Source organism: Cetorhinus maximus, chromosome 7, assembly GCF_964194155.1.
Source record: "Cetorhinus maximus chromosome 7, sCetMax3.hap1.1, whole genome shotgun sequence".
Classification (NCBI taxonomy): Eukaryota; Metazoa; Chordata; class Chondrichthyes; order Lamniformes; family Cetorhinidae; genus Cetorhinus; species Cetorhinus maximus.
The window spans coordinates 37,638,038-37,660,207 of NC_135885.1; the positions used below are offsets into that span (position 1 = coordinate 37,638,038).

The 22,170-nt window shown below is 41.2% G+C and overlaps 1 protein-coding gene across 6 annotated transcripts in view; it reads right to left on the minus strand.

Annotated features, from left to right (window-relative positions):
• Positions 1-22,170, minus strand: part of LOC144682720 (protein furry homolog) — a 520,809-nt gene that overhangs the window by 467,362 nt on the left and 31,277 nt on the right. For 2 of the 6 annotated variants that reach the window (XM_078545353.1, XM_078545352.1), the window contains exon 1: positions 11,286-11,974. The exons of the other annotated variants lie outside the window; for them this stretch is intronic. In XM_078545353.1, coding sequence (XP_078401479.1) covers positions 11,286-11,355 — 70 coding nt within the window. In that variant the 5' untranslated portion in view covers positions 11,356-11,974. Of the gene's footprint in view, positions 1-11,285; positions 11,975-22,170 lie in introns of those variants that run through there. 6 annotated transcript variants of the gene reach the window in all.

The window sequence follows — 22,170 nt, forward strand, 5'->3', positions numbered from 1 at the left end:
TCCTGTGCAGGAAGGGCGTTCATGGACCTTTCCACTATGGACTTAATCTGTGTGGAGGCCTGAAGGTGGCAGGGCCCCACTCACCAAGCTTCCACCTGATTAAATGCCCATCACCAAACTTGCCACGGGGAGGGCAAAAGATTCCACCCTATAAGTAACATACAAAAAAAGTGTATCATACAATATTAAAGTACAGTTACTTAGGTACAAATATCTTCATGACAACTGCCATAATAAATAGACTAAATTAGTGTCCATTCATAATCAGCAAGTAGAAAGTCTAGCTCAATGCACCTCGTCAAGATTTTATTGGCAACTTTCTATGTTGTCTTCTATAATCCTGTTATCAGAAATAAAATTATATTCACTGGAAATGTCACTGAGTATTGACAAAATACTGCACAACTAAGTGACTGAGAAAAATAAGTCTCATCACTTATCCTCAGAATAGTTTTCAAAAATTGTGGAAAATGAAAAAGGTGAAAGAGGCCAATCTTTTAAGTAGAAAGCATGTCCGTTAGCATTGGAATACCAAATTAGGAACCCCAAAAAACGCTATTCTAATTAGTTTTGAGATACCATGAAATTTATGCGAACAGCTATAACACTTCAAGAGACTGATGTGATAAGTAGGGAGGTCTGTGTATTTTCTGACATACAATCTTGAAATGACAAAAAATAAAATTACAATTTCTTTCCCAATCAAATTTCAAAATAAACACTAAACTTCAACTATCTGTAAAATTCAGGCCCCAGGATTTTTGATGTATAAATTAGTCAGGGTACAGAAGCAGGAATCACAATGTAATTTTAACCCTACTTACCTGGCAGAAACCAGGCAGAGCAGCAGTTAAAATTGACTGGGTGGCTTACCGGATGTTGTCCTACCTGGATCCTACCATCTTTAACTTTAACTTGCTCTTATGAGCAGATGACAAAAACATCTCCCTGGTCCCAGAAGTACCTTCTTTAAATATGCAGAATGAGGACTGATTACACCATTAGGCCCTCACTATAATTTTGACTCCAACCTGAGTAAGGAAGTTGCACAACTTTCCCACCTGGTAAAATCAAGGAAGCAAATAACAAGCACAAAATACATGTTTATTTCACTTTCATTTGTTATCAGAAGGCTTGGGCTCTTTCTGGGCCCTACTAGTCTCCACCCTTACCCGAGTCCTGGAAGACGAAGGGTCACTTAAATTTCTAATACGCTTCTCAGCATATTAAGGAGGCCTGAAAGTTGTTTCATTCTGCCACAAGCAGCTGTGAATCTAATGCAAACCAGTGATTTTCTGCTGGAAACTCACTAGCAGTTATAATCCCCCCACCTAGGTGATAAGTTGTACTTGATTGAAGCATTAACTGGTCCTGGGTAAACTGATAGAATAAAAACACCTGCTGGACAGTCTTGCCATTCAATACTGTGCTCATTGTGTCACTGATCAATTGTGTCTTTGATCTCAACTGGCTGACAGCTCTGTCCCCAGAGGTCTTTGGGCTGAAATATATACTGGAGACATTAATTGGTTATTTGAGTCATTGAAATGTAACTTTGCACAGTAAAAATTACAGTAGATTGAATCCAACTTTATTGTTTTAAATATTGCTACATCTTATTGCTTTGATGTATTTTCTTACTGTACTCATAAATAAATCTATTCATTTTAGCTTATATTCATTGATCTTGTAGTTTGGTATTTCTTACCTTTCAGTGGTGTTATAATGTCAGAGGTGTTCTGTAACATCTCCAGTGCTTAATATCACAATGAATTGTGAATTGCGTAATTGTTAATCCTGGGCAGACTAACTCAGGCAGGGTGGTCTGGAGTTTTCCTGCATCTTTGCACCTAGATACACCATGTATCTGGGTGCAAACAAATGATATGTTTTTAAAGATCACAAAATATTGGCCATGAGTTCAGCACTTAAGTACAATACAATTAATTTTGATAGCATACAAAGAGGAAACTTCAGGTCCACATGTGTAATGGTGCAACTTTCAGTTCATAAAACACTTGATCTGATTATGGAAGCTACCCTTATCCTCATGAACACTAAAGTTGTTCGGTGACAAAAATCAAACCATAACAATAGATTAGGGATGTTATATAATTTAATTATATAGTGCAGAAACTTGGGCAATACCAAGAAGTGTAGATGCTGAAATGCATCAGGGGGTCAGTGAAGATTGTGGGAGCAGCGAAGCAAGTAACTGAACATGTATAGCCTTCTGTTGTGAGGCAGAGAGGAAATGTGGTGAAGGGAGTAATGGAAATGGGACTGGAAGAAAAAAAGAGGGAGTCCTAAAACCTTCAGAAAGATGTAGTGACAAGAGACTTAAATATATCAGGATTGGAAGAGGAATGGGCGACTGACAGGAGATGGAGCAGGATGATCAACCAGCATTGTGATGACCCCAAGTAAAATGAGAGAAGCCAAAAGAAGACGGTGGTACATATTTTAATTGGTTGACCAAGGAGCACAATTCTATATACGATTGTGTGTTCTAAAGTGCAATTTGAAGTTTAATATTATATTAGCCACGGGTGAGGTGCCGGAGGATTGGAGGGTAGCTCATGTTGTTCCGTTGTTTAAAAAAGGCTCCAAAAATAAACCAGGTAATTACAGGCCAGTGAGCCTGACATCAGTAGTAGGTAAATTATTGGAAGGTGTTCTGAGAGATCAGATATACAATTATTTGGTCAGCCAAGGGCTGATTAAGGATAGTCAGCATGGCTTTGTGCGTGGTAGGTTGTGTTTAACGAACCTTGTAGAGTTTTTCGAGGAGGTTACCAAGAAAGTAGATGAAGGAAAGGCTGTGGATGTTGTCTACATGGACTTTAGTAAGACCTTTGACAAGGTCCCACATGGGAGGTTAGTTCAGAAGGTTCAGACACTTGGTATCCATGGAGAGGTTGTAAACTGGATTCGAAATTGGCTGTGTGGGAGAAGACAGAGAGTGGTAGTGGATGATTGCTTCTCAGACTGGAGGTCTGTGACTAGTGGTGTGCCTCAGGGATCTGTGCTGGGACCATTGTTGTTTGTTGTCTATATCAATGATTTGGATGATAATGTGGTAAATTGGATCAGCAAGTTTGCTGATGACACTAAGATTGGAGGCGTTGTGGACAGCGAGGAAGGCTTTCAAAGCTTGCAGAGGGATCTGGACCAACTGGAAAAATGGGCCAGAAAATGGCAGATGGAATTTAATGCAGAAAAGTGAGAGGTGTTGCATTTTGGAAGGACAAACCAAGGTAGGACATACACAGTAAATGGTAGGGCACTGAGGAGTGCGGAGGAACAAAGGGATCTGGGAGTTCAGACACATAATTCCTTGAAAGTGGCGTCACAGGTAGACAGGGTTGTAAAGAAAGCTTTTGGTATACTGGCCTTCATAAATCAAAGTATTGAGTACAGGAGTTGGGATGTTATGGTGAGGTTGTATAAGACATTGGTGAGGCCAACTTTGGAGTATTGCGTGCAGTTCTGGTCGCCTAACTACAGGAAGGATATCAGTAAGTTTGAAAGAGTGCAGAGAAGATTTACTAGGATGTTGCCAGGTCTTAAGGAGTTGAGTTACAGGGAAAGATTAAACAGGTTAGGACTATTCCTTGGAGTGTAGAAGGATGAGGGGAGATTTGATAGAAGTTTACAAAATTATGAGGGGTATAGACAGAATAAATGCGAGTAGGCTCTTTCCACTTAGATTAGGAGAGATAAACACGAGAGGACATGGCTTTAGGGTGAAAGGGGAAAGGTTTAGGGGGAACTTCTTCACTCAGAGAGTGGTGAGAGTGTGGAACGAGCTGCCATCTGACATGGTAAATGCGGGCTCACTCTTAAGTTTTAAGAATAAATTGGATAGATACATGGATGGGAGAGGTCTGGAGGGTTAAGAACTGGGCGCAGGTCAATGGGATTAGCGGAATAATATTTCGGCACAGACTAGAAGGGCCGAATGGCCTGTTTGCTGTGCTGTAGTGTTTTATGGTTCTATGATGCATGATTCAGCAACAAATGACTAGATTATTATTGCTAGCATATTCTCTGCTTAACAAAAAAACCACGTGCTCAACAAAAAACTAAGTACTCAGCTGTTATAATCAGTTTGCTGTCCTTCATTATAATGAAATTTGGGGCAAGTTCCTTTAAAACCACAACAGGAAATATATGATACTCTTATAAAGTAAAATTCAGAAAGGTGATCATACCATTCACAATGTTTATGTAAAATTTATGTGGAGGATTTTCCTCTCATTGGGCGGGTGGGCCCGGGAGCGGCCGCACAATGGTCCACCGCCCACAATCGGGCCCCAGCCAATTAATGGCCAGCCAATGTGAATCACATGCTGAAACGCTCAGCATTGCCTTGGAGTGGTGGTGGTGGTGGTGGTGGTGGTGGTGGGGGGGGGGGGGGGAGAGCGATAGAGAGCGAGAGAGAGAGAAGGGCGAGTGTGGAAGTCAGCGCATGTGCGCAAGTGCGGTAAGTGAAAGTTCCCTGAAGGCACAGAGCTGTCTCAGGGGGCTGGAGATTTTTCGCATAAAGAATAAAGTTTTCAGATAATAGGAAAACATGTCACATGAGCAGGGACATGCCGAAAATGAATTCTAAAAATTATTTTATTTTTAATTAACATCGGAAACCTCATCCCACCTGCGAGTGAGGTTTCCACAAAAATCCAAAGGCCTCTTGGCCTATTCGCCTGCCTGCCAACTGTAAGGTTGGACGGGCAGGGAGAAATTCTATTTAATTAATTGATTAATGGGCTTAACAGCCCTCTTAATTGTCGGCGGGTGCACTGCCAACTCCTGCTGCGCCCACCGACCTAAATATCGCACGCTTTTCACGCTCATGCGTGTCAGACGCGCACCCACATGCCGAGTTGAAAAGCCAGCCCTATATTTTCTATAAAACGTCAGTACTTTCCTACAGGGAGAAACAAATATACTATTCAAGCTACTTCCTGTGCAGCAAGCTTGGCAGAACCTGCTTTGTCAAAAATTATGATGCTATTACACTGCCACACCAGTGAAAAGGTAAGCGAAATCAAGCAAAAGTAGTTTGCAAGATCATCTTGTGTATAAACAAAGAAGAGTACAATGATGATACCTGCAATTTGATTATATTATCACATTACCAATCACATCTACTGCTTTTTAAAAATTAAACATGCAGTGCATTTTATTCCACTTGACCCACTTCTAAATTTTATCATCGTCATGGCCAGACAACCAACTGCAGCCACTTTCAATGCAATATTTTCTACATTTTATGGCTTCTTATGCTATTTTGGTCAACATGTTTTTGACTCTCAGTCTACCATAGTTAGATTGAGCATGGCAAATATTTACTGCAGTCATCAACTGATCCTAGGTTTCAGCTTTAAAACTTGTAGCGTTTGGCATGATAATTCTAATGAAGAATACCCATTTAGATCCAATATGTAATTTTTTTTATAGTGTGCAGTTTGGCTAATTTATTTTCCACATCGCTACCCTGACATTTAAAGTTTCAAAATCTCAAAACCTGTTATGAAATGAGATCTTCAGGGTCCAGCTCAGGATGGAATCATTACTTCAGTGCTAGATCCATGAAGAATTGAGTGTAAATAAGAAATGATTGGAAGATCATTCCCTGAAATGGAGGGCTGTCAATTAATTCACATCTGTTCATATTCCTGGTAGAAGAGTGTCTGGAACTCTAGGCCTCCTAGATGGAACTTTCTCCAGCATCAACCACAAATCTGCCCTCACATTGAACTCCTACATGCCGCTGATACCAAAGAATCTTCACCTCTGACAAATACTCTTACAATAAAGAAAGGCAGTGGTGGCAAATTAAACAATTTTTGTTTAGTCACTTGGTGTCAACATCAAACAGCAATTTGCATTTACATGTTTTTATTGCAGAAGAAATCCCAAAGTGCTTCACAAGGGAATAACCAAAACACTATTTATATATAAAACTGCCGCATCCAGTGCAAAACCCCTCTCACTCTGCCCTTAACGTGGCATTATGGACAACTGACCACGTGCATTTCCTTTACATACGAACATACGAATTAGGAGCAGGAGTAGGCCACGCGGCCTCTTGAGTCAGCTCCGCCATTCAATAAGATCATGGCTGATCGGAATGTAACCTCAATCCCATGTTCCTGGTTATCCCCAATAACCTTTCACCACCTTGTTAATCAGGAATCTAACAAGCTCTGCCTTAAAAATATCGAAAGACACTGCTTCCACTGCCTTTTGAGGAACAGAGTTCCAAAGACTCACTACCCTCAGAAGAAATTTCTCCTCATCTCTATCTTAAAGGAGTGATCCCTTATTTTTAAACTGTGACCCCTAGTTTTAGATTCTCCCATAAGAGGAAACATCCTCTCTACATCCACCCTGTCAAGAACCCTCAGGATCTTGAAGGTTTCAATTAAGTCGCCTCTTACTCTTCTAAACTCCAGTGAATACAAGCCTAACCTGTGCAGCCTAAGACAACCTGCCTATTCCTGGTATTAGTCTAGTAAACCTTCTCTGAACTACGTCTAACACGTTTACATCTTTCTTTAAATAAGGAGATCAGTACTGTACACGGTACTCCAGATGTGGTCTCACCAGTGCCCCATACAACTGAAGCATAACCTCCCTTTTTTTTGTAATCAATTCCCCTCACAATAAATGATAACATTCTATCAGCTTTCCTAATTACCTGCTGTACTTGTATATTAACCTTCTGTGATTCATGCAGATCCCTCTGGATCTCAGAGCTCTGAAATCTCTCACAATTAAGATGATACGCTTCTTTTTTATTCTTCCTGCCAAAATGAACAATTCCACATTTGCCCACATTATACTCCATTTGCCAGATCTTTGCCCACTCACTTAACCTATCTGTGTCACTTTATAGCCTTCTTACGTCCTCTTCACAATTTATTTTCCTACCTATCTTTGTGTCGTCAGCTAATTTAGGAACCATTCCTTCGGTCCCTTCATCCAAGTTATTTATATAAATTGTAAAACGTTGAGGCCCCAGCACTTGTCCCTATGGCACATCACTCATCACAACCTGCCAATCAGAAAAAGACCCATTTAAGCCAACGCTCTGCTTCCTGTTAGCTAGCCAATCTTCTATTCATGCCAATGTTACCCCCTACACAATGAGCTTTTATTTTCTGCAATAACCTTTGATGTGGCACTTCAAATCAAAAGCCTTCTGGATATCTATCAGGCATTCTGCTTATCTAAGTGGGACTACCAATACTGCACAAATTTGCATTGTATTATGTACATTTTCATCTGGAGAAAGCACCAATTAAGAGCTGGGTTACATCTGCCTGGACCAATTTGAAAAAAAAGACATATATAGCTAGAGGAAAGGAGGCTCTTTAACCTATCAGATGAAGTTGGTGAGCATACCAATCAACTCCACCATCCAGTTCCCCTTAATAATATTAAGCACTTTTTAAAAGTTCTGAATGTTGGTTATTCATTATAAAATAAATAACTAAACATTTATAGCTTTTTAAAAGTAAAATCTACAACTTGAAGAAAAAATACATTACACTGATCAGGAAAGATATAGCATCCTTTTGGCTTTAACATAAACTTGAGGTCATTAAAAACGCTGCTGCCCATGTAGTTACTCACATCAAGCTGTTTCCTGGTCACATAATGTGTCAATTTTAAAATCCTTGTTTTGAAATCTCTTCATAGCAATGCTTTTCCCTATCTTTGTAATATCCTCCAGCCCCATAACCCTCTAAGATATCTGTGCTTATCTAATTCTGGCCTTCTTGAGCATCCCTGGTTTTAATTGCTCCAATATTGTTGGCTGTGCCTTCAGCTGCCTAGGCCCTAAGCTCTGGAATTCTCCCACTACACTTCCCCCACCTCTCTACTTCTCTTTCTTCCTTTAAAGGTCCTCCTTTAAATTTACCTTATTGAACAAGTTTTTGGCCACCTGCCCTAATATCACCTTATATGGCTTGGTGTCAAATTTTTCTTTATGATACTCATGTGAAATGCCTTGGAACGTTTTACTACATTAAGGGTGCTATAAAAGTTGTTATTTAAACATGATTATTTGATTTGAATCAGGTATTTCAGGATAACCTCCAGGCAATCCTCACACTATGGAAAGCTATGCAACAGCCTTGCCATTTCTTGCAGGTGTACAATAAAAAGCCTTGACGTCTCATGCAGCTCCGACCTCCCACTGTGCACCCACCTCCTCTGAGTTGTTCAGGTGCCTGGAGACTAATATCTAAGATAGTGCTGGGTCTGCTGCAGTGCCAGCCGCTTCTCTGATAATGATGGCACCTGCCGTTCTTGCTGCTTACTCTGACACTGTGAAGGCTGCTGGCCGCCCAAGCAATGGGATGCTGACATAGAGGAAGGCCTGTGCGATGCTGGCAAACTTGCCTTTGTATTGGGAAAAAAAAAACACTGAAAATTGATCCTTCATAGCTACCTTAATTGATTTCCCACTTTAGATACATGGGTTGCCGGCATCGGGACCATCTCACCCATCAGATAAGTAGCCAGCAGAAAACTGGCCCAATGCATCTATTCCTACATTTCTTGAAGTCATCCCACCCCCACCACCACAGCCGTCATCATGGGCTGCATATATTATTTGAAAAATAGAGATCTAAATTGGGTACATGATCTGGGTCTGCAAATACACAAATCACTAAAAGTAACACTGTAGACTAATAAGGCCATTAAGAAAAGCATGCACTTAGTTTATTTTGAGAGGGATAGATTTGAAAAATAGAAAAGTTATACGAAACTTGTACTGAACCTTGATTAGATCATGCTTGGAGTACTGTATACAATCCTGGTCATCAGATAACAAATAGGATGTCGAGGCACTGGAGAGGATGAAGAATAGATTCACATGGATGATACCAGAACTTTGATGTTACACCATCAGGAAAGGATGAACAGGCTGGGTCTTGAAAAGAGATGGCTCAGGGATGACCTAACAGAGGTCATTAAAATTCTGAAAGGCTTTGACAGAGTACAAAGAGAGAGAGAGAGAGAAAGAAAGAGAGAGAGAGAGAAAGAGTTTCCACTTGTGGGTAAGAGCAAAACTAGAGATCATCACTTTAAGATAGTCACCAAGAAATCAAATAGAGAATTCAGAAGAAATCTCTTTACCCAGAGAGTTGGTAAGAATGTGGGACTTGCTGCCTCAGGGAGTGGCTGTAGCAAAAAGTGTAGATGCATTTAAATGGAGCTGGATAAGCTAATGACAGAAAGGAATAGTAGGTTATGCTGCATAAGAAAGTGAGATAAAAGAAAGATAGAAGGAGTCTCCAGTGGAGCATGAACTCCAAAACGGACTGGTTGGGATGAATGCACTGTTTTGCTGCTGTATATTCTCTGTAATTCTATGTAATCAAAATAGCACTTACCTTTCCCTCTGCTCAAACAAAATCAAATCAACAACTTTGAATTAAAAAAAATTAGTGGACTGTAATGCTAGATCTTAAAGGTCTGCTTCTTCAAATGAATAAAGGCCTTTTAATTGTTATGTTATTGTTTAATGGCTATGAATTATGTCAACAAACGGTCTACAAGGGATTCAAAATCAAGCAATGATGTAAATACAGTTTTGCATGATAACAGCAACTTATATTTATATTTACTTATAAATATATGCCTTTAACACAATGAATCATCCCAAGGCACTTCACAGGAGCACTATAAAACAAAGTATGACACTGAGCCATGCAAGGAACTATTAGATCAAAGACCAAAAGCTCGGTCAAAGAGTTAGGTTTTAAAAAGTGTCTTAAAGGAGGAAAGCAAGGTAGAGAGACAGATATACGGAGGGAACTTCAGAGGTTGGGGCCTAGGCAACTGAAGGCATGGTCACCAATGGTGGAGCAAGTGTGATTGAGAATGCTGAAGAGGCCAAAATTAAAGGAGCGCAGATATCTCAGGGTTATAAGGTTGGAAGAGATTGCACAGGTAAGGAGGGGCAAAGCCATGGAGGGATTTGATATTAAAATTCTCATCCTTGTTTTCAAGACATTACTTAACTGGGAGCCAATGTAGGTCAGTGAGCACAGGATTGACAGGGAAACAGGACTTGCGAGTTAGGACACAGGCAGCAGAGTTTTGGATGATGACAAGTTTACAGAGGGTAGAATGTAAAACATAAAATCAAAGGTTTTATACAAAGACCCTATACAGAGGGTAGAATGTAAAATATAAAATCAAAGGTTTTATACAAAGACCCTAACATTTTCTAAAAATATAGTTACTGGGACTGCAAACAGCATAGCACATTCACATCAATATCTTTGACTGCACTCATCTTTTATAGCATCAGTTTAGACCATTCTAAATTATCACAGTAGCTCTCAATTGTGCAACATATTAAAATATTTTGAAGGGCACAAACATGAAAGAGGTCTGAAAGAAAGCAAACAATTCCAAAATCAGGGTCCAGAGGTAAAACTATGACACTTAATGCTTACTAATGTTAATTATCAAATTCACATTTTTGTTTACTAATTTTGTGTAATACAATATATAACAAGTCGATCATTATCTGATTATTCTGTGGCAAATTGTGTATACTCTTATGTAAACTCTCCATATTAATTTTTGTTTTTCTAAAGCAATGAAATGTTAATATCTGATATGTATGATAAATTAATTCTAAAATATGCCTGCATTTATTCAAAATAAACAAATATTCAAGGCAAAAGCATTGCTACTACTACCTAAATCTATGGGATATATAAATCCTACCCAAATTATCTTTTAATGACAAAAAAAATCCAACACAGCCACGTGAAATGAGTGGCTCGGCCGCCTGTTATTTTATAGTTAAATGTGGTGGTTAACATACATTATCGTTATATATTATATAGATAATGTAAAACTGTTGCCTACCAGAACTACGCAGTTCTAATAAGCAAAAACAAGCAGCATTGAGTCCCACCCTCCTGCTTGCTATTTTTTTAATGCAGGGACTTTTTTTCCCCATGAAGACTAAACACAATTAAATAAAGGCAGGAAATGCTTCTCGAGATTGCAGTACAATGTAGGCCTAAAAGCAGTTTGATGAGGGAATTCAATCAAAACAAATCTTGCTTAATTCCTCTACAAATGGGAAATATTTAAATCTATGACATTTTGATTTCAAGTTGCAGCTGGAAACAACAAAAACACAATATGATGTGCAACAATGGCATATATAAATCAAAATCACTATCCATAAAAAATACTGTGTCCAGTAGAAAAACACACTATGGTCGGTGTTTACTTACTATTGCTCCAGGATTTCAGCAATGACTTGATGCTGATCTCAAAGAAGCCTGAATCTTGCTGGCTGGCCATATCAGCAATGTACAAAGAAGCTACTGTGATACTAAACAGCAATGGCAGGTACCGTTCACAACCAGTAACTCAAACAGCAGGTTAGGAGACACAAAAGATCTTTATACAGTAGACTCTTATCCTTGTCCTTAGCTTTCAAAAGAGCACAGATATCTTTAGTTGGTTTCTTGATGTCTTGTGTAGTTTCTATCTTCTCCGTATTCCGTCTGTCAATGGCTGGTGTTTATCGGTGGTCTGAGATGTTGAGGTTTGCTCTTTTTCAACATGCATTCTTTGTATGTTTGCTCAAAACACTTGCTAGACAAATACTATTAGAATGGGTCCTTCAATGGTGTTTGAGGTGTCCTGTTCATTGCTTTGCTGTCTGACAGACTTAAATCTATGAAAAAAAGGGGAAAGTGCTGCGTTGATCCATTGAATGCATGCGCTTCCACACGCAAACAGAGCTCCGACTTGGAACCACACTGAAAAGACGGTGAAAGCTTTTCTGCAGTCACGGGAATTTAACCGGTTCTGATATCCTTTCTATGCCGAAAAATAAATAACCTCTTAGTGAACACTCGCAACGTGCAGCGTTTGATCTATTCTTCAAGCAGAGTGCACTGAAATATATTCAGCCGCATCATGCTGCGGTAAAGCAGAACTGCACCCATATATCTGATTGCAGTGACGTTAAAAAAAACTCATCAGCCAGCCCAATCCCGGGGGAGAACGCATGCGAATCAGTAGCACACGGCGTTAAGCTTGGCTTTTTTCTGTTACTTAACCCGTACGGTAAATATCTTCGGCTCATTAAAACACGCACTGCCAGTCAGTTCGCTATTTTAAATATCAAGCAATCGTTGGATGCAGTCAGTGATCAAAAAATATTTTCCAGACAGGTATAAAAATCTTACTCGTTTAATTATCATACAACATGACTCAATTTAAAGGGGAAAATAACATCTTGTTTCACATTAATAAATTATCTTAGTGCTCAAACAACCAATTTAATCATAACGTTTATACAGCCACATAAATCATACTGCGACAGCATCAATGCGAGCTGTATTTCCAATACTGCTCCTCTCAGAATGCATCATCTATCTCCAGGTCATTGCACTTCTTCCTTTAAAATGATAGCGTACAAACCACCCCAGAATACCATGGGTAGGTTTGCCATCAGCATACCAAAATGCTGCTTGTTGTTATTTATAAATTTTGAAGCAATTTCAGGCAAGAGGCAGATGAACGCAAAGATTCAAAAACTAATGTCCGAGTTGTGCCGGTGTGCTATTAACGGCACAGAAACGGCATTTTGCTGTTTCCATTATTGTAAAGTTGCTGTATTTGCATGATAGATACAAATTAAAACTGCTCAGATTTTAGGGCTAGTAAATTACAAGCCCTAACAATGTGGCTGCCAATCACAGAATTGTTACAGCACGGAAGGAGGCCACTCAGGCCTGTAAGGTGTCAAATTGCTGTTTTAAGGACTGTAACTCTGTTAGTAATGTTAGTATGTTGTTACTCTGTTAGTAATCCAAGTGCGTGCTACATCTCTAGAAAACATCTTTTCTTGTGTGTGTGTGTGTGTGTGTGTGTGTGCGTGCGTGCGTGCGCGCGCGCACATTTGGGGAATGGGTGTGAGTTGTGTTTAGATTTCAGTTATTGTAAAAATAAACATTTATACTTTCTTTTGATTTACAAGAAAGCCCATTCATGTCTGTTCTGTAAAGTCACAGCATTCAAAAGGGTTAAAACATTCCTTCTCAAAAAATGATCTTGTTACAGTCAGCCGAGAGGTGATAAAATTGGGGAAGGTTATCCCATACCTCTCCCTATCCGTAACTGCACGTTCTTCATTTTCAAATAATAACCCAATCCCCTCTTGAACGCTTCAGTTGAAACTGCCTCCAGCACACTCTCAGGCAGTGCATTCCAGATCCTAACCACTCGCTGCGTGAAAAAGTTTCTTCTCATGGCACCATTGCTTCATTTGCGAATGACCTTAAATCTGTGCCCTCTTGTTCTCAATCCTTCCACAAATTGGAACATTTTTTCATGATCTACTCTGCCCAGATTCCTCATGAGTTTGAATATCTCTGATACTGAAGCAGGACATGTCCATATGTAGCAAGACCTGGACAACATTCAGGCTTGGGCTGATAAGTGGCAAGTTACATTCGTGCCACACAAGTGCCAGGCAATGACCATCTCCAACAAGTGAGAATCCAACCATCTCCCCTTGACATTCAATGGCATCACCATTGCTAAATCCCTCACTATCAACATCCTGGGGATTGCCATTGACCAAATACTGAACTGGACCAGCGATATAAATACTGCGGCTACAAGTGCAGGCCAGAGGCTGAGAATTCTGCAGAGAGTAGCTCACCTCCTGACTCCCCAAAACCTGTGCACCATGTACAGGCACAAGTCAGGAGTGTGATGGCATACTCTCCACTTGACTGGATGAGTGCAGCTCCAACAACACTCAAGAAGCTTGACACTATCCAGGACAAAGCAGCCCACTTGTTTGGCACCCCAGCCACCACCTTCAACATTCACCTTCTCTGTCACTGACACACAGTGGTAGCAGTGTGTACCATATACAAGATGCACTGCAGCAAATCAACAAGGCTCCTTCTACAACACCTTTCACACCTATTACCTCTACCACCAAGAAGGATGAGGGCAGCAGATGCATGGGAACACCACCACCTGCAGGTTTGCCTCCAAGGCACACACCACCCAGACTTGGAACTATATTGCCATTCCTTCACTGTTAATGGGTCAAAATCCTGGAACTCCCTCCCTAACAGCACTGTGGGTGTAACTACACTACATGGACTGCAGTGGAACAAGAAGGCAGCTCACCATCACCTTCTCAAGAGCAATTCGGGATAGGCAATAAATGCTGCCCTAGCCAACAATGCTCACATCCCATGAAAGAAATAAAAAAATCTCCTCCCAACCTTCTCTTCAACTTCTCCAAACTATCTACATAACTGAAGTTCTTCATCATTTGGACTATTCTCATGAATCTTTTCTGCACTCTCTGATGCCTTCACATCCCTTTTTTTCTTTTTAAATGAACTTATTTTATTTTAAATGAACTATCTTATTACTCATCTTATGATTCAGTGTCATGTCTATCTGTTCTATCTCCTTGGTGAATACCAAAGTGAAATAATTATTCAATATTTTTGCTATCTCTGTATCATTATCTGTGTGTCCCTCAAGGGTCCTTTTCCCATCGCAACCCACCTTTTTAATAATGTTCCTGTAAAATATTTCACTATTTTGTTTTATGTTCTTTGATAATTTAATTTCATTGTTCCTCTTTGCCTTCCTAATTATTTTTTGAATTCGACCTAATCTCTTCATACGTTCTCTGACCATGCACTCTTCTGCTCTCTATGTATTGAATGTATGCCTCCGTTCTAACACTAAGTTGTGCCCTTATGTCTTTATTCTTCCATGGAGTCCCACTGATGTTCAGTTTGCTCTTTCCTTTTAGTGAAATATATTTTTCTTGCATTCTATTGAGCACCTTTTTAAATGTTTCCCATTGTTGTTCGACATCATTGTTTTCCAATACGGTTACCCATTTTATCTTACTGAGTTCTAATCTCAGCCCCTCAAAATTAGCTTTAATCCAATCTATTAAATTATGCCCTTCTCTATGATCATTTTAAACTATATTGGATTATTGTCACTATTGCCTCGATCAGTGCTTCCTAAACTTTATCCTAGTGTTACCCAATTTTAATGCCTCAGACATTGTGTGAACCCAAAGTGAAAATTTGGGGGTGGGGTACAAGACCCATTGAGCAGGGTGGGGCTGGGGTTGGGGGAGGCTTCAGTTGTTGAGCGGGGTTGGGGGAAGTGTTTAGTTGTTGAGTAGGGGAAGGTCAGCTATTGCGGGGGTAGCTTCAGTTGCTGCGTGGTGAGTAAAGCTTCAGTTGTAAAGCAGGTGGGGTTGGGGGTGGGGGGGGGTGAGGTTTCAGTTGCTGAGCTGGGTGGAAAGAGGCTTCAGTTGTTGAGCAGGTAGGGTGGGGGAACAGGAGTTGAGCATTGGGGGAGTTGATGAAAAGGCAGGGTTTCTACCAAGAAAAGCGAACACCGACCTTTTGACAAGTTTTTTTCAGCAGCAATTGGGCCTCAGAGAGCAGTTCATTTTGGCCACACCCACCAACCATCCAGGCAGTAGCCACCACACCCAATGACGCTGCAGGGACTGAAGAACTGCTGGTCCTCCAATTAGTCGGGTTGCCTCCGTCTTTCTGGCCTGTTGCCAGGGCCCTCACTGCCCCAACAAAATTCAGTCCTGCAGTACAATTTGGTATTATAAGTATTATCCACATTTTTGGGAAAGGAGGTGGAGTCCATTGGAAGTTTCCATTTGTAAAACATTCAAACAAAACCTTTGTGAAACTGCAAATCTTGAAAAAACAGGTCAGATCTTAAATTCATTAGCACTCCAAGTTGGGCTAGATTCCAGCAGCATGCAGTGGTAGTAATCCATAATGGACAGGCCAGAGGACTAAACTAAATTTGTCTTTGTCTCTGGGTCACACCACCATAATTCAAGAAAGGTGCCTGCACTAACTAGTCTATCAGGAACTTCATTCATCACAAAAAAGTCAAGGATCTCCAATTTTAAAAACGTGTTTTTCTATTTAAGTAGTTTTACATATTCAGTACCAACTTACACAATTATCTACTAACGGATGTGATGATACAGCTGTGCATTTGCAGAATTTCTGTTTTAATTTAAGACTTCCAATATTTGTAATTTTTTTCTTTTCATGCACTAATCTTACTATTTACATAGAAATTTTGGCCAGAGCTTCAGATTTCCGGATGATTGTATCCCAGAGGTAACCCCAAGCTGTGCTGGTAGACCCCTTGGAAGTCCCTACGCACTGACTATGCAGGAATTTCCCGGGAAGTTTGGACTTCCGATGGGCAATTCCCTGCCATCTGAAACCCCTCTGAAACTCTGTTAGAGTCAGGGACTTTGATGATTCCAACTCACTTACCAGAGTAGATACTCAGGAAAAGATTAGAAGGATTAAAACCAGTTTTAATTCCTGGGTATATATACTATACTACTGACCCCCAACTTCCCACTGGACACCCCCACGCCCCCCTTCACCACTGACTAACCCCCCTTCGACCACCCAACTACCCCCTCACCCCCCCACTGGACCACCTGATTACCCTCCCGATTCCCCCCACCAAATACATCCTGACCCCTGACTATCCCCCAACCCAACTACCTTCTCAACCACCTGACTACACTCCTAACCACTTGACTACTCCCCCAACCACCTACCCCCTCACCCACTCACCTGCCACCCTACCCCCACAGGTTTGGATCAGGGACCTTGATAAAGAAGGTGTCATTGTCCTGAGGGATGAAGATCAACAGCAGTTTACTTGATACATACCCCAGAAGGCACAATCAAACGGAACAGGAGAACTCTTCTCGTCATTCCTCTTGGCGAACCTCCTATCAAACATTTGAATGAACCAGCCAGCTTACCCTCTCACCCACCCACCTGCCACCCAACCCCCTCACCCACTTACCTGCTATCTGTTGTAAGGTTGTATGTTGTCTCATGAAGAAGTCTAGGGGCTTGTATGGTTGAACATATATATATAATATATACTCCACAAATCCTTACATAAATGTATTTACAATAATGCTTACAAGTTACTCCTTCTCCCTCCCAAGTCTCTGACTTTACAGATCCAGACGGTCTGAAGGCTTTACGACTCTTCCAGATCTTGTTCTTTTCAAGTTTGGAGGAGTGGTACTCTCAACTGCTTTGGAGTGACTTGGTTGGTCTGGAGTTGAAGTTGTAGCACTTGGTGTTGCAATTATTTGGGTTTCTACACCTGGTTCAAATGTATGATAGGAGGTTCGCCAAGAGGAATGAGGAGAAGAGTTTTCCTATTCCGTTTGATTGTGCCTTCTGGGGTATGTATCAAGTAAACTGCTGTTGATCTTCATCCCTCAGAACAATGACGCCTTCTCTGTCAAGGTCCCTGATCCAAACCTTGTCACCTCTGTTTAGCCTGGGCAGGTTTCTAGTACCGTACCTCCTACTGTAAGCGGAAGCTTGTTGCTGTCAATAGGACTGTTCACGGTCCTGAACCTTCTGTCCTTGACTGCCAACTCTGGGATTAATTTCTTTGGCAGTAAATTGAGTACAGGGATTTCTGCCATCAGCTGCTCTGATGGGGCTAATCCACATTGTAGTGGAGTGGATCTATATGTCAAAAACGCTGTTGGAAAATGGTCATTTTTCTTCAAGAGGGTTTTAATATTGCTCCTTTCCTCCTAACCGTTAGATTGTGGATACTTTGGGGAACTGGTGAGATGTTGAAATCCATAATTCCTGGCAAAATGAGTGATGTATTCTGGTGGGCAACCTGGCGAGTTCTCTCTCATTCAGTAATGAGACCAAAGGTTTGTTATCTGTCTCAATGATCACTTTCAGCCCAACAATATAGTTATACAATATAGACAAACAAGTCCACTTTACTGCGAGGGCCTCTTTTTCAATAACTGCATATCACATCTCTGTGCCTGATAGGTCCCTAGATGCTTTATATGCTGATCAACAGAATCCATCCAGCTGCTCTTAGAATAGAACTGCCCCTTAATCCTATTGACGAGACATCCACTGCGATTGTAGTTGGCAGGGATGGGTCGTAGATATATAATGAAGGCAGCACCTCTTTGATCTGATGGAAAGCTTGCTCTTGGTGTGCATCCCAATAGCACACTTGGGACTTTTTGAGAAGGTATCGCAGAGGCTTTGTGACCTGTGCCAGGTTGAGCGGAAATTTCGCCAACTGATTCACCACGCCCAGAAATCTTTAGAGGTCCAGAATGGATGACGGGGTTGGAAACTCACTAATTGCCTTCATTTTGTGTGGGTCTGCCACGATGCCTTTGATGTTCATCATATAACCTAAGAACTGAATGCAGGTCTTTGAGAACTCACACTTATCATTCAGCGTCAATCCTGCTTTCTGAAAACGTTTCAAGATAGCCATGAGTCTACTGTCATGCTCCTCGACAGTTCTACCATGAACGAAGACAGCAACTATATGGCAAATTACACTTATCAGGCCTTGTAAGATGGCCAACATCACGCACTGAAAAAGTTCGGGTGCCAAGATAATGCTGAAGGGCAAAAGGTTGAAGCAGAATCTGCTAAATGGGGTGATAAAAGTCGTCAGCAACTTAGATTTCTCTTCTAAAGGATACTGCCAAAAGCTATATTTGACATCAAGTTTCGAGAACACTACTCTTGGAGAGTTTGGTCAAGCTGTCATCCACTGAGGACATCGGGTGGATTTTCCTCACCACTGCCTTGTTGAGCTGTGTCAGGTTGACACAGATGTGAATGGATCACTTTCGCTTCAGAACTGGGACCACTCCGGAACACCATTCTGTTCGCTGAGTCTTGGGGGAAATGACCCACATCTTGGTCAAATCATCAAGTTGCTATTGTACTTGTTTCATAAGCAGGTGTGGTATTTTCCACAGTGTAAACAAGCACACAGGTTTGGCATTGTTTCTCAGTGTTACACTGTATGGAGTCTTCAGTCGCTCCAGCTCAGTGAAAAGTTTTGAAAAATCCTTTTTAAAATCAGAACAAGATCTTTGCTGGTTAATCTCATTGACCTTTTAGATGAGGTTGAGGTCGACACAGGCTTTCCTGCTCAGGAGAGAAAACTCTTTGTTGTGGAGCACAAATAACATCTCCCGTATTTGGTTGTTTTTATATTGGAGCATAGCTTGCAACATACCTTTGACCTGGAGCTTGATTCCTCCTGGTCCATATAACTATGTTGTAGGTGGCTTCATGCTGGCCATGGGTTTCTTATCAGACAGGACTATCATACAAGCTCCTGTATCTAATTTGAAATTCATGAATAACCATTTACAGATTTGTCAGAATTCCAAAATGTGAATCTGGGATCCTTAATTTCTCCAAAGAAGTATTGTTGGGCTTCTTCTTGCTGTGGCTCATCTATCTCATGGACGCTTCTGGGATCCTCTGCATGTCTTGAGGTTTTGGACTCACACACCTTTTCAAAGTGTCCTAGGTGGTTGCAGCAAAAGCACTGCACAATGATTGCTGGACACTGCCCGTGCCTGTGAGATCTTTTGGCACCACAGCGCTGACATGGCCTGCCACCATCTAGTGTTTTGCTTGGGTATTGCTTTCCTTGTCCTGGAATCTCCTTGCCCTTTTGATGCTTTATGAGTTGGACTGTTGAGGTTGCTTAAGGTTAAACCACAGTTTAACTTCACCACGCAAAATGGATCGGTTTTGCTGGTGGACTTCCGATTGTCTGATGATTTGGATGACTTCTTCCAAAATCAGGTCTTCTTCTTCTGTTATGTTCCTTCTATCGGGTCGCTTTGCTCAGCGAACACGGTTGCACACCTATCTACTGGCGAGTGAGTTGGTAATCAAGATGATGCAGATGAAGAGACCATTGTAACAAACTACTGATTAACAATGTAGCCTGCACTACACAGCAATTGGGTAATAAAATCATTGGGTAATACAATCAGCCACACCCACTACTATTCGGTCTCTTATGAGCTCCGGCTTAAGGTCACCATAGTCACAGCCTTCAGCCAATCTGTATAACTCATTTATGAAAAAGTCTAGATGTTCCTGGGCTTTTGGACCCTCTTGTTAAATTTTGCTTGCTCCAAAATTTTATTGCTTCTTAGGTTAAAATAGTTGTCAAAGGACTTCATAACATCTTCGAAGTTATTTGAAGATTCATTTATTCCTTGTCTGGCAATTATGTTGTTAGCTATTAGACTTACTGAATATAATAGTGTATTCAGCTTCCTTCCTTATTCAAGTCTGATGCTATCATGTATCTTAAAAATCTTTTCCATAGCACCCAATTTTGCATGTGATGTGGCCCTTTCATCTGGCTTAATTGGTCTGGCAGTGCTGACTTACCATCCATGGCAGTTTTCAGATCAGGGGATTACAGCTTTAACTTTTTTATCAAATGGCACGGCAGAAATCATTTTTTTCTCTCTTCCCGTGCTTGTCGGGATTTGATGGGCTCCCATCACGGTTATGGGGCCATTTTAAACTTCAGCAATCCTGCAGAAAATCTTTTGAACGAGTCATTTGGCCAGCTAGTTGCTTTCCTAAACTTTGAGAATTGAATTGAAGCAGATTTTTTTGCTCTGACTTCTCTTTAAACTTTTGTTTCTGTTTATATGTGGTCACCATGTGTTAAGGCGCCGACTCTGGATATGGGCTGCAGTGTCTAAGCCACGCTCGTTAAAACAATCAGTGTGCCACTGCTGCCTGATTATTGTCGGCCTTGAAAGTCTAATTCAGCCCTTTTTTTGGAGTTTGCTCTCCCTTTTTCAATCTGGCTAGATCCTATGACTCTGCTTTTGATCGGGTTTCACAACGGACCTCCACTTGCTCTGGTGGAGTCCTCATGTGCTGCACAGTGGATCTTTCTCCTGCTCTTCAGCTTCCACGCCTGTAATGGAGATTCTTAGGTGATCTCAGCTGTGTATTCAAGGTCTTAGGTGCACTTTTCTTAGGTCAGACTGCAGTTTCTTTACTTCTTCGTTCTTAGCGATTTTGGGGTCCTCCACCTGCTGCCACCATGTTGTAAGGTTGTATGTTGTCTTATGATGAGGTTTAGAGACTTGTATGGTTGAAAATAACTATTTATTAATAACACATAACTCTATACATATAAATAGGATACAGCATAGATACCACTACATTCTACCCCTCCCATCATAATGTAGGCAGTACTGTTTCCTCAGTCTCACATTAACCCCCTACAGTCCCAAACACCCTAATACTACACTACCCTACCCCCTCACCCATCCAGCTGCCAACCTACCCCCTCACCAACTTAACTGCTACCCTACCACCTCACCCACTTATCTACCATTCTAGCCCCTCACCAACCCACCTGCCACCCTACCCCTTCACCCACTTGCCTTGCACACTTACCTTCTCTCCACAGCTTCTCAAAGTGGCTTTTGGACTTTACACTCTCTACTTACTAGAATATGGCAGCTAGTGCCATAAAAAGGGGGCGTGGCTTGGCTTCCCCTGATGATCCTGCACCATGAAGAAGTACTCCCTGAACAGATATGCTCCACATTTCTCATGAGGCCTGGTTCAGAAGTCTGGCCCAGAAATGTGGAGCTCCATCTTAGTGCAAAAAAAAGGAGCGGAGTGGCAATCTGATGGTGAGCGTCACTCCTCGGAAGATTCAGCCCATTATGTTTTGGGGGCATGCACATCTTTATTTATATGTGAAATGGCATAGATTCAGAACAGATCTGGCAGCTCAAAACTGGGCATCAATGAGGAGTATCAGCAGCAGTAGAATGTAACCTCATGGCCCAGCATATCTCTCATTCTACCATACCATCAAGCCAGGGGATTAACCCAAATTCAATGAGAGTGTACAAGAGCATGCCAGGAGCTGCACCAGGCATACCTAAAAATGAGGTGACAACCTAGTAAAGCTACAATACAGGACTAAGTGAATGCTAAACAATGGAAGAAGCATGCTGTAGATAGAGCTAAACAATCCCACAACCAATGGGTCGGATCAAAGCTCTGTTGTCTGCCGATTCCAGTTGTGAATGGTGGTGCACAATTAAACAGTTAATAGGAGGAGGAGACTCCATGAACATCCCCATCCTTAATAATTGCAGATCCTGCCACATGAGTTGAAAAGACAACATTTAAGTGATTATAACCAAAAGTCAGGAGCCCTGAGTGGTTG